Source organism: Microtus oregoni, unplaced genomic scaffold (genome assembly GCF_018167655.1).
Source record: "Microtus oregoni isolate MIOR12 unplaced genomic scaffold, Mior012 000006F_ref0000085, whole genome shotgun sequence".
In the NCBI taxonomy this organism is placed as follows: Eukaryota; Metazoa; Chordata; class Mammalia; order Rodentia; family Cricetidae; genus Microtus; species Microtus oregoni.
This window is the reverse complement of record NW_024543065.1, coordinates 9,136,186-9,150,426: the sequence shown is the minus strand read 5'-3', so window position 1 is coordinate 9,150,426 and position 14,241 is coordinate 9,136,186. Positions and strand designations below refer to the sequence as shown.

General features: G+C 36.9%; 1 protein-coding gene across 3 annotated transcripts in view; it reads left to right on the top strand.

The window, feature by feature from the left end:
* The window catches only part of Lama2 (laminin subunit alpha 2), a 583,059-nt gene that overhangs the window by 373,739 nt on the left and 195,079 nt on the right, over positions 1 to 14,241 (top strand). For all 3 annotated transcript variants that reach the window (XM_041653904.1, XM_041653903.1, XM_041653905.1), the window contains 3 exons: positions 1,899 to 2,005; positions 6,467 to 6,647; positions 12,158 to 12,294. In XM_041653904.1, the coding sequence (XP_041509838.1) occupies positions 1,899 to 2,005; positions 6,467 to 6,647; positions 12,158 to 12,294 (425 nt within the window). The remainder of the gene's footprint in view (positions 1 to 1,898; positions 2,006 to 6,466; positions 6,648 to 12,157; positions 12,295 to 14,241) is intronic.

Below are 14,241 nucleotides of genomic sequence, written 5' to 3'. Positions count from 1 at the left end.
AAGTTTATAACCTGTGGGGCTAAGCAAAATAATCACAGTATTCATGAGACAGAGGCAGGAAGATCGCAGCAATCTAGGGCAGTCTGGGCTACTTAATAGTACCATCTTAAAGAACTCACACTCTCTCTCTTTCTCTCTCTCTCTCTCTCTCTCTCTCTCTCTCTTTCTCTCATACACACACACACACACATGCACAAATCTCTGAATAAAACAGTCCTTTATTTTTGTAAAGATAATTTTCATGAATATCTCACTAGTATATGGGAAAATCTTTAAATATTTGTCCTATTTCTATATAGATACATACAAAATTTATTGCTTTTGTTATTTTTAGATGATTATAATCACTTACCACCATCTTAACAGTAAATTCAACTTTGTAGGTCCTACTTTTAAAAGAGGGAGTTAGTGATTCTTAATAATTTGAAATTTGCGAAGCTCATGTACTAAATAAATTTATGTAAAGCTACAATTGCAGAGCAATTCTCATATTCACACGAAGGTGAATTTTTAATGATGATACGTTTTCTCACCTTGTTCTTTGACTCCATCTGTAAACTCTCCTTGTGTTGTTGACTGAGAAACAGGAGTAGTCATTGGCCCGGCTACTCTCTTAGTGGCCTTGCATTAGTAGACACTAAAGGCCAAACTTTGATGGAAGAGGGTAGGGCAAATTTTAGAAAAATGGTCAAGAGAAGTAGAACCTGGAGCCAAATGAGCAGAATAATATCAGGAGATGAGGGAGTAGCTACTTTTAATGTCTTTAAAGCTGTGATGTTGTACCATACTTGCCAAAGCCGTAGATGAATAAACCCCATGTCATCTCCCCCTCACAATTTTATTCTTGTATCAGTGAAATTATGTATACCATTAAAAATATAGTTGTCAAAAACAGAGAAAGCCATTAATTGCTAGCTCTCTCAGAGAAGTAAAACAGCTTTTAGAGTTATTTAGTTATTATATGTTTCAGAATAACTTTATAAATTTTTTCTAATGCAAAAGTGATAAAAGAGTAACTAAACCAAGTATGTTTTCTATCTTTGGATATGGAATAAAATACAAAATAAAAATGAATTTTAGTATTTATAGTGTTACATTCCTAATAGATTTGAAACATTTTTTTCTGTTCTCTTATGTGCTTTCATAGCATAAAAGAGATATATTTTCATTTAACTCATTCTTATTGTTGGAGTTTAGTACAAAAACTGGCACATAGTAAATAAACATTGTATTCAAAAATGTTTGCTAAAACTGATATTAATGCTATGTCAAGAGGATTATTGAAACTGAAAATTTCTTCAATGTTCTGGGGGTATGTATTTTATCTATATGATTATAATAAGTAGATGTTACCCCACTGTGTCTATGAAGAAGTTAAAGAGCATTAAACCAGGAAGCAGGGGATTCCATGGCTCAAGCAGATTCCTGGATAGCCGTAACACTTGCTAAGCATGTGGTATTTATATGTTATCGCTTCTTTATACTTCTTTGTCTTAGTCTCAAGATTGTCGTACCAACTTTATTAGTATTTTAGTAGTGTGACATGTCAAGCATGTATGAATTATGTCTACAATATGCAGAACTTTTGCAAGGATTACATAACGGATTGTCTGAAAGAGTCCTCACAACTAGAAGACATCCTAACACTGAATGCAGGCGTTGATGTTCCCATAAGCTACAGTTTTCTTTAACAACTCCTGTACAGATTTGCAGCACTTCAGATCCTGGATTTTCAGATTAGTGATGTTTATATGCAAATATGCAAATATTCCAAAACTTAAGGTGTAGCTCGTGTCTGAGATGCCTCTGGTCGCAAGCATTTCAGATTAAAGCTACTCAATCTGTGTTTGGGATTCATGAAGCTGTATTTTCATTTGCCGTGCATCTTGCCTTCGCAGCCTGCCATTGTAACAGCAATGGCTCCTTCTCAGAGGTTTGTCACGCCAGAACTGGGCAGTGTGAGTGCAGACCCAATGTGCAGGGAAGGCGCTGTGATGAGTGTAAGGTAAGAACCATGCTCATCTCCTTTCAATGCTGGATTCCATACACATATTGAACAAAGTGGTCAGAATTATTTACTCCTGAAAATGGAATATCTGTGCTCAATGAAACGTTTTCTCAACTATAACAAAATTGACTGTGCACATTTGACCTGTGTTCCTACATACAAATTTTTATAATAATTGCTGTAATTTAAGTATTTACCCAACAAATAACAGATTTAATTCTAGCCTGTGGGGAGTAAAATAATTTACCTTGGGGGAGGTGAAAATGTGCAACTCCTTTTGCTTCCAACCAACCCCCCAACACACACACACACATACACACACACACACACACACACACACACACTTCAAGTTCTGTTGTTTAAAAGTTTGTTTCAGTGGATTAACATTGGAAATAGTGAAAATTTTCATCATAGTTTTAGAACTATGATTGAAATTATGATTGATTAAAATGAACTATCCCATCAATGAGAATGTTGTTTTCAGTATCTGTTTCCAGTGATAGCCCTGCCCTGTGTTGAAGTTCCCTCATGAGAGCCTGCCAATTTGGGCTCCTTTCACATGGGTACATTTTGTTATTCACAACAAGCAAGTCATTTTCAGATGTCAGACTGGCCTTTAGTAGAAAGTTTCAAAACACCTCTGCTGCTATCACTTGAATAATACCATATGCTCAACCCTGCCTTGTTTCCTTGTTTTCCCTTCTCTTGGGTTTTAAAGCTCAGTACGTGGTGGGACTCAGCGAAGCGATTCTGTGAGCTGTGTGACTGCAGTCCCCTGGGCTCTGTGTCACCACAGTGTGATATGACGGGAAGATGTATCTGTAAATCAGGCTTTGTAGGGAAACAGTGCAACCTCCGAAGGCAGGTGCACCATCCGGAGGAGCAGCCACACAGAGCGCAGCGGGTGCTGGGGTCACCTCGGATGTGGGGTTCCAGCGGTTCCAGAGGGTGCCCCAGGGGAACCTATTGGACCCCTGTGCCGGTAGGCACTGCATGGTTGTGTGGGCATGCTATTTCCTGGGCTGTAGCTGAAGAGGCTTGGAAACCTTTTGCCAAATAATCTTGGTAACTAAGTGTGCAAACTGTTCGCTAAGTATGCAAATTACAAATGCAGAAATTCTACAATGCCTGACTAAAGCCTGACTTTTAAAATTTGTGCATAAGTATCCATTAAGCATGGCTGTGGGGGTTGGAGAGATGTCTCATCAGTTAAAAGCATTGACTGCTCTTCCAGAGAACCCAAGTTTGAGTCCCAATACCTAGCTAAAAAATATCTGCAACTTCCTCTTCTGGCCTCTGTAAGCACCAGGCACCAATGTGGTGCTCACACATACAAACGACTCATACACATAAAATAAAATATTTTTGAAAGCATATCTGTGGACAAACCAAATAAAAATTTTGTTGGAGGGAACCCAAGTTATCAAAAGTGACCTTTCTGGAGTACTAACATAAGCCTGACATATCATTTTCACTAAGGTTTTGCTAATTTCCACCCGTGATTCTGCTCATGTACACATCAAACACAAGAAACACATAACCCTCTTTAAATGAAGAACAGACACGAAGGAAAACTTTCCACTTTCAAAAATTTTCTTCATTGGGAGGCTCACAGCAATCTGCCTGTTGCCATAATTCCAGTGTATCTAAATCCCCAGCGTTTGCACTCACGTCAATGTACACACACACATACACACACACACATACACACACATGCATGCACACACATATACACAGACACATATACACAGAGAGACACGTGCACACATTCATAGACACAGACACACACACACATGCATGCACACACATGCACAGACACATACACACAGAGACAATATACACACAGGCACACACATGCACACTCTCACACTACATACAATTTAAAAATAAATCTTAAAGTTCCAGGCAATAGGGGATCCTGATTGCCCACTTGTCTCGGTGGAGGCTTCAGGTCTCAGTGTTCTGTGCCTTTGTTACAACACTATGCACAAAAGGGAGGTGGCTATAGCTATTTGAGGGATCGTCCTGGAAGTTCATATTTGTTATAGCTGGAGAGCAGTGCTTGGCACATAGGAAGCAACATGCACCAGCTAGACTTTGTTACTACCCCAGGTGAGAGGTACTGATGGGAGCCATCAGTCTTTCTGTGGGTTCTGAAAGGGAGCTTTATGTGATCTCAGTTATAGACTACAAGATTGTTCCTCAACTTTATTTATTGGAGAGCTTTTCTTTGAACTGTGGAATAGATATATTAGTACCAATTTTATTAAAATTTATTGTTTTATTAGGAAGATTGGTACTTTTATTTGAACTACAATATATAAATATTAGAAAAGGATTTTAGCAACCATTTGTTTTATTTATTTCTTTATATAATCAATCTTACAATAATTAATGACAGCTGTGATTTAGAAATCCATTTTATATTCGATTGATTTGTCCGTTAAAGGAATGTGCATATCTATACATACATAAGTGTATTTGCTAGATGTGGAGGATTCCTGGAATAAAGATAATTGTTAAGTCCAGTCTTTACAAGCAGGCTTAGTATATGAAAAAGTTATAATAGAATGACTAATGGGAAGTTTTACAACTATAATTCAGATAGTTGAAAATTTAAGTATAGTGAGCTCAGTGGGGAAAGTGCCTGACACCTTGAGTTCCAGCCTCAAATCCACAGTGGAAGGAGAGGACCCTGTCAGGAAAGTGGCTCATCCACTCCTACGTTGGTGCGGGAGACACATGCTCTCACTGCAAACACACATCATACACTCAATATTAAGAAAAATAGTACATAAAATTTAGGTTTCAGCTTTGCTTCCAAAGAAACCGAAGCACATTATCGTTTAGACTTTTTTGGAATCCAAGTGTTTCTGTATATGTGGGTGTCTGGTGTCTGTGTTTGTGCGTGTGTCATGGGTGTGTATGTGCATGTGGCTGTGTGTGTGTTTGTGTGCCTGGATGTACGTGTACATAATGTAATTGGAATCACAGTCTAGATAATGTGTATGCTGTTTTTAGAATTTTTATGTGATGTCGCACCATAAATGTATTCCTACCATTAAAACTGCTTCAAAATAGATTTTACTTAATTGCTTCTCATTTTATAGCATGAATGTACTATAATTTAATTTATTCAGTACTTTCTCTAACAGTGGAGATTTGAGTGTCACCAGAATTACATGCTATGATAAACAATCTGTAACGAGCTTGCTTGTTATTTAGTCATTGTTCTAATATCTGATAATTCCTCTGAGATTAAGGATTTTACATTGAAATATTTTTATTAATAGAATCTGTTTTCATTTTTCTTTATATATATATATATGTAGGTGAATTTAATTTTAAAATTATTTGTTGTCACTGCTTACATATGTTCTACTTTAATATGATGAAATCTGAATTACAAATAGAACTTAAAATAAGGCGAACAGTAAAAATTAACATAATTATCACGTTCAATCAACTCATTGTACATTTTAAACAATGCAACTATTCTTAGCCAGTCATATTAAGTCTAATTCTCATTATAATTTTAATTTCTCAAATTTATTTCTAATACTGCTAACAATAATATTAAAAAATATAATGAAGCTTATTCATTTCTCTTTGGGTGATTCCTAATAAATGGCAAGATTAATTTTTACCAAGAAGTAATTATGAAGTCTATTTTTCCAAAATACAAATTATTTTGACAAAGAAGTAATTACGAGGAGTAATTTTCCAGATTAAAATGCCATAATAATGTGACATACTTTATATTTATAAAAGGGAAGTGGTGTGCTTTAAGTATGATATGTGGTTCTCATTTTTCTAAAATAGCGATGAGTCCTGAATTCACCAGTGTTTTTAATCATAGTTATCCTGGGCCTGGTAACATGCATTTCAAGGATGTGTCACAGCTGGTAATACAAGCCTGGTGGAAGATGAATCGGTCCAGAGAGATGTGGGACCCGCAGTTTCAAACTTGGATGAACAGGCTGGCCTTATCTTTCTAATCTAGTGCATTGATCTTTTCTCACAAACTGGCTTTAATGCCTAGAATCCTGATCACTATTATTGAAAATGTCTTAACCAAGCACAGGTAGTTCACAAAATCTGAAAGTAATCAATTTAATATATTAGCAGTAAAGTGAGTAAAATGTTAAATTAAAACCAGGAAGGCATAATCTGTTTTACATTGCTATTAGAACCAAGGAAGATTATACAAAGGCTTTTGAAACTAAGATGACAACATAGTGCCTATTTTGATAATTAATTTTGATGATATTTCTCATTAACCATACTTTTCACTTTGTCAACATAGAAAATCCACTGAATAACAGACAGTTGTCAGTGCCACCAGAGAGCCTGGTGACTCCTGGGTTCCTCACTGCTGACTGCTCTCTAGATTCTGTGCTTCTTGTTAGTATGAGTTCACTTGCTGAGATTTATATTTTATTTTCTTTTCCACGCCAGCCTGAAACCTTCGGCCTGCAATTGGGAAGGGGGTGTGTTCCCTGCAACTGTAATTCTTTTGGCTCAAAGTCATTTGACTGTGACGAGAGTGGGCAGTGCTGGTGCCAGCCTGGAGTAGCAGGGAAGAAATGTGACCGTTGTGCCCATGGCTACTTCAACTTCCAAGAAGGAGGCTGTACAGGTCTGTAAACGAGACTACTGTCCTGTGCATTTCTTCTTGGAGTTTATGCTGCTGGTTCTTGTAACAGTTTGTTCTGTTAAAGAGAATGCAGGTTGAAAACAAGTATGTGATGCAGAATATTTAAAGTAATGAATATGCTAATTTGTAATAATTAACAAATAGAACACAGCACAGTTGGGAACGCTCCCCTGCATGTAACTATGCTTGCAAGCATTGAGCAATAACCAGCAGATCCCGGATGTAGATGTGCCCTTTTGTCTGTGTCCTCTATTCTCATGACTTCCACAACTTGAAACATCAAATTCCAGGGGTTTTGGTGCCATTATTTTCTTAGATTCCTTTCAAACTAAGAGAACTCAATTTTACCAAACACAAAATGGACACGAGACTTAAGGGAGTTTTGTTTTTGTCTTGATTTTTTTGTGTCTGGTAGAAAAACCAAGCTTGTATCAAAGTTGCCTCAGAAGGCTTTACATCCTGGGAGAGAAACGAGTTGTATCTTGATATTTATTTCATGGAAAAATACAGGATGTAGTTTCAAACATGATTCCTTGAAAGAGTGTTTGTCCTATGTCCGGCCAGAGCTTTCACACAAATCATGAACTAAACATACACACACACACACACACACACACACACACACACACACACACCACAATTAATCAATCAATTAGCACCCTAGGAGTGAAATTAAAGATTGCAATTAGCTTTGATTTATATATCACAAATTTAGGGTTGATGGTATTCCAACAACGACAAAAATGATTTGCACCTTTGTTTACTAAGTTCTTTGACTGACAGCTCTTACCTCTGTACGGTACTCTCGGCACCATGGCAAGATTTTAAAATATTGTCATTGACTATTGAAGTAAATTCATGTGAGAATCAAAATAATATTGCAAAGTATTTAAGGTACCAGTATCTTTCAGTGTGCCTCCTGAATTCTAAGCTGATAGCTTTCATCAGAAAGTCATTTTTGGTCATTTGTGATGTGATAGAGATCACGTAAGACCTGTGTGATCTCTAAGCTAATATTCAATAGCACTAAAAACTATAAAGAACCACTTAAAATATTCTGATCTTTAAGTGCAATTCTCATTAATATTTCAACATGATATGAATTAATGCAAAGCTCTCTAAGTTAGGGATTCTATTGCTGTGATAAAACATCCTGACCAAAAGCAACTTGTAGAAGAAAAGGTGTATTTCAGCTTACAATACTTAGATCACACCCCATCACTAAGAGAAGTCAGAACAGAAACTCAAGGCAGGAATCACGAGGCAGGAGATGATACAGACGCCACGGAGGAATATAACTTAGTGGTTTTCTCCTCGTGGCCTGCTCAGCCTGCTTTCTTATACAATCGTGGACCTCCAGACTCCGGGTGGCAACATCCACATGAAAGTGGGTCCACCCACTTCAATCACCCACCAAAAAAGTTCCCCAGAGGCCAGTCCGTTGGGGGAATTTCTCAGTTGAGGTTCTTTCTTCCCAAATAGTTTTATCTTATGTCAAGTTGATAAAAAATATAAAATAAAATAAAAAACTTTCTAGAACAGGGCCTTTTATATATTCAATGAACTCTACTAGCAAAAGTTACTAATAAAAATAAGAATATTCACAATTATAAAGTTGTGATAACATGCCAAAAGGCCAATTTAATTGTATTTTAAGTCAGAGAAACAGAATAATGAGAAGTAAAAAAATAAATCACACTGGGTATGATAATAACTGCGTATTGAGTTAGTATTTTTCATGTCTCTGACAACATGGCTGACAATGGGAACGTAAGTGCTTTTTGGGTTCGTAGCTTGAGTTTATATTCTAACCTCATGAAGTGGGCATGGTGTTAGGATGATAGGGCAAGCTGGCCCACATTCCATCTGCAGTACAGAAGAAGAGAAATGAATGATGGCAGTCATCTTGCTGTCTGTTTCTCTTTACATTCAACAGGAGTTTTTGCAAATTAAGGGTATAAGAGTATTCCTCCTGCTCTGTGTTTCTGCCTGCTAGGTGGCTTACCTAGAGGCTACCCTAATAGATTCATAGGAACTTCCATTGTTTTAAGCTTCTGGGTCATCCCGGATATGCCCCAATTTCAGTTATCTTTCCCTGTACTCTCTCCCTCCATCCTTTCCCCACCTAATCTCTCCTTTGCCCATGCCCACCCCATTTCAGAGCCCTCCCCAGCCCTCCCGTGTGTCTCTTCTGTTTTCCGTTCACAGGGAGATGCATGTGTTCCCACTGGAGGCTTTCCTGCTACTTAGCTTCTTTGAGTCTATGGACTGTAGCATCGTTATTCTTACTTTATACCCACCTATAAGCGAGTACACGCAATATTTATCTTTCTGGGTCTGGGTTACCTCACTCAGGATGACCTTTTCCCAGCCTGAATCAGCCACTTTTTATAACCAGGCAGTGTTTCCAATGGAGGGATTGGGACTGTCACCTAGCCACATAACCTATGCCCTATAATTAGCCCTGCCTACAAGATATGCTGGGGTCAAGGTGGTGCAGAAATTATGGGAGTGGCCAACCAACAACTGGTCCAGATTGAGATACATATCATGAAAAGGACCCCATCCCTGACACTGCCTGGAAGGATAGAACAGAGAGTCTGGACAGCCCAGAGACTTAGGATAGAACCAAACATGACTGGGGAAAAAATTCAGTGAAATGATTCCCAATGATATTTTGCAATACTCATAGATCATTGTCTATCCCAGTTGTCATCAGACAGTACCCAGCAAGTGATGGAAACAGGTACAAAGACCCACAGCCAAATGCTAGGTAGACCTTGGAAAATCCTGTAGAAGAGGCAGAGAAAGGATTATGGGAACCAGAGGGGCCAAGGACATCACACAAAAAAATTCACAGTATCAACTAACTTGGGAACATAGGGGCTTGCTTAGATGCAACTGCCAGCCAAAGAGCTTCTGTAGCTCTTTGTATATGGGCCCTCTGCCTATAAGTGTTGCAATGGAGAGGGCCGCTTGTTCATCCTGGCCACCTGGCTTGCTTAGCCCCAAAATAACCACACAGAAATTGTATTAATTAAATCACTGTTTGGCCCAATTAGCTCTAGCCTCTTATTGGCTAACTCTCACATCTTGATTTAACCTATTTCTATTGATCTGTACATTGTCATGTGGCAGTGGCTTACCAGGAAAGATTCAGCAATTCTGTCTCTGGCAGCTCCATGGCATTCCTCTCTGACTCTGCTTTCCTTCTCCCAGAATTAAATTATGTCTTCTCTGCCTACCTAAGTTCTGCCCTATCAAATAGGCCAAGGCAGTTTCTTTATTCATTAACCAGTGAAGGCAACACATAAACAGCAGAACCTCCTACACGACATAAGTTACAGTTGTATAGTTTGGTCTTCTTGTGGACCTCCTAATAATGGAGCAGGGGCTATCTCTGACTCTGTTACCTGCTATCAGGATCATTTCCTCCTACTTAATTGCCCCATCCAGCCTTAATAGGAAAAGAGATACCTGGTCTTATTGCAACTTGATATGTGATATGGGAAGTCCTTCTGTATATGTGTTGCTTTTTATTGGTTAATGAACAAAGAATCTGCTTTGGCTGTGGTAGGGCAGAAAGCTAAACTGAATGCTAGGAGAAAGAAGGCAGGGTTGCCATGTAGCCCCCAGAGGAGACAAATGCCGGAACTTTAACAGATAAGCCACAACCTTGTGGTGATACACAGATTAATAGAAGTAGGTTAATTTAAGCTATAAGAGCTACTTAGCAATACATTTAAATGATTGGCCTAGCAGAGATTTAATTAATATAGTTTCTGAGTGATTATTTTAGGTCTGGGCAGCCGGGAAGCAAACAAGTAGTCTCCGTCAACAGGTTTGTCATGGTTAGGTGATATACATGGGAGGCTTGCCCTTTTCTGAAGCGAAAGGAGGAGTAGTGGTTGGGGGAGTGGAAGGTTTTGGGAAGGAGAGATAGTAAAATGTGATTGGAATGGAAATTAATTAATTAGTTAATTAATAAAATACAAAAGAAAAGAGTATTCCTCATGCCAAATAGCCTTTATGTATCTAGTGTTCCAATCAATAACTAATTTTATGACCTTGGATGTTTGCTTTGACTATGCTTTCTTTCTGCAAAATTCATCTTTATTTTAGGTTATCAACATTATCTATGTCATGAGGATTTGTAGAAATTCACTGAGTTAATAATAGATTTAGAGTAAAGGCTGGCTATCAGTATTGTTGGTTTTTTACCATTATCTTTATTAACATTTTAAATTGCAATACACATTGTGCATTGACAGAGAAAACTAATTCATTGCTCAAGTATGATTACACTGAAATTCTACATGGAGAATTTCTATTTCCAAATAATGATTCAAACTGTCCCATCATGTTTCTTATTAGATAAATTTAGACATAATGCTATTTTTCTTCTTAATGAATGTCATATATAAATAAATCTATTATCTTAGAATTAGCAAAAACAATAACAATAGCAAAGACAATAACTACTGCCATTTATTTGTACTTACTCTATGTCAAGCATGGTGTTAAACATTCACAGCTGCTATGGAACACTTTGATAATTATGACCCCTTAAAATTCAACTGAATCAAATATCTAACTAGACTCAATTAAAATGGTTTAACCATCAGTTCACCAACGAAAAGCTTTCTGACAATGTTGATCTTCAATTTGAATTCAAGTATTTGGTATGTATTTATTTTTTGCAATAACTTCTTTTAAATCAAGTGCTATGCTTTACTGTACTCTTTCCAGTTGAATCGAGTCTACACACTGAGTGACATGCATCACTTCTCATGGTTGGCTTTGAAGGTCTTCTGAAAGCCAATTCTTACATTCTTTGAGGACAAACAATAAGTAGGAAATTCATATTCTTATAGTTCATTTCTAGTAAGAAAAATACTTTGGAATTAAAGTACTGAATTTGGGTCATAAAGAAATTAGAAATTATTTTTAAAAGTTTCATGATGGAACTATTTTAAAAGATACATAAAACTAAAATATATTCTGTTATTTGCAACCCACTGACCCGGAAAGATGGCTGTCCCTCGTTATTCTAATTATCAATAAATGAAATAAATACATGAACAAAAATATTAGAATTTATAGTATCTGGGTAGATTATAAATAGGAGAGAATTAGCAACAGATATCTTTTCCTTCTTGAAATAGAAAAGTGAAAAGTGCTAAAATTTTGAAATTACTAAGTGAAATGTAGCAATTGTTGATGTAATGCTTTTGTGAAATATTACTATAGTATAAATAACAAAGTATGTACATTCCCCCTTCAAGAATCCTTAAACATAGTATCAAAAATGAAAAGAACAAATTAGTGCGTTAAGAATTCACCATGTTACAGAGCTAGTTCCAGGACAGGCTCCAAAGCCACAGAGAAACCCTGTCTCGAAAAACCAAAAAAAAAAAAAAAGAATTCACCATGTTATATCAAATTTTGCCTTTCTTTGATTGATCTTCGCTTTCTCTCTTTCCCTTGTGCAGCTTGTGACTGTTCCCATCTGGGCAACAATTGTGACCCAAAAACTGGCCAGTGTATTTGCCCTCCCAACACCATTGGAGAAAAATGTTCTGAGTGTGTTCCCAACACCTGGGGACACAGCATTGTCACCGGCTGTAAGGTGAGTGAATCACTGTTGTCAGCTGATTGTTTTCTTAAAGAGTTTCCATTCAGTCCAGGTCTGTAACTGAACACTTCAAACCAATATCACATCACAAAATAATATAGAATTATCAATGACTGTCTTAAAGACACTGGTCATTATTTTCCACTTTACTGTGGCAGACACACTTATTGGTTGAATTCATGATGCCTACAAAATAGAAGGGGAAGGGAAAATAAATCTATACTAAAACTTCAAATAACTATCTCATTCTAAGAAAAAGAAAATACATCTGTGAAACAAGAGAGACAAAAAAAATTAATTTGCCAATATCCTATTAAAATTGTGTCAAGTTAACTTGGCTTTAATTTACAAGAAGTGATTAAAAGAAATCTTAAGAGTAAAATTAACTAGCTTTCATCAGAAAAGTCCCATTTTCCCCTATGCAGATCAAGACTCACTCTGAGCATCAGCAGCGAAGAATCACCCATGAAGTATTCATGAACGATGCCACAGGCCAGGACCCAGTGGCTTCAGTGAGGTTGTGGTGTGGGCTGCCGAGTGCAGACACCTCAGGCTTATTTGAATCCACTGATTTGGAGTGAAACAGGAGAAGCCCTAAGGACTTCTAGGCTCCATTCTGGAAAAAAATGGAATAAAACATATGTATTCCTTTTAGGAATTACAGGGAACATAGGAACTTCTGGAAGATGGGCATTCAGGGAAAGCTTGGTTCTTTGTTGCTCGATGTTTGCCAATCACTAATTAAATGAGATTAAAACTCATTTATCTAATGTGCAATGAGCTTTGACTTACAATTGCAATAAGTTAACCATCCCTTGTGCCTTTTCGAAGTCAGCTCTCATGGCACACGCCTTTAATCCCAGCACTTGGGTGGCAGAGGCAGGCAAATCTCTGTGAGTTCCAGGCGAGCATGGTCTACAAGAGCTAGTTCCAAGACAGGCTCTAAAACTACAAAGAAACCCTGTCTCAAAAAAAACAAACAACAACAAAAACAACAAAAAATCAGCTCTCCTTTACCCCTCCTGTTGCTACTGTGTTGAGCTTAGTGATTTCCTCACCTATATGAAACTCTCAGTGGTTTATTTTTTTTTTCTAGTCTCGAGGACAGTGAATTTGATTTGCCTTCTATCCCTTACTTTTCAAGTTTATCCATCCTACTGCAAATATCAAATATTTCTTCTATTTAGTTGTTTAATAATATTACATTGTATACTCTCCTGTCACTTGCTTATGTATTTACATTTGATAGGCAGTTTAGAACATTCATTAATTACTCTGCTATGAGCATTAGTGTGGGAGTCAGCAGTTTATTCACAAACCAAAAATTTTAATTTCTCTTAAGAATACTCCACATCTTTGCCAACACAACAGACAATTCTGACTATTTGGGTTTTAATGATTTAGTTGGTTGTGTATTCCTATCTTTTGCAATCTTTAATGTTAAACAATGGTGGGAATTGTGTTGCTTATTTAATTAGCAATTGGCTATTTATGTATATCCTTTTATGAAGCTATTACAAATATTTTGCTCACTTTTATTCTGAGGTTGTTTCCCATTGATAACAATAATTATAAGAGGCTCTTGTGTATTCTAAATGAACATTCTCTAACACACACATTAAAACTAAGAATATAACTTGCTTTTTACTTAGTATCTTTATCTAATTTTTATATGAAGGAATAAGTTTCTTGTATCATTTCTTTTCTGGATTCTGTTTCTTATATTTTGCCTTGGAAGAATATGTTTTCCTAGGTCTAAATATTTCTTTCCTCTGATTTCTTTATAAAATTTTATAATTTTAGCTCTTCAAGTTGGGTTCACATTCCAAATTTAATATCAAGTTTTCTCTAGTTCGAGGTAGTCAAATTCACATTTTATGGCTGTCCAATTTTTCCAACATCATTTATTGAAAAGACTTCCTGTTTAATTAGCTTGGTTTC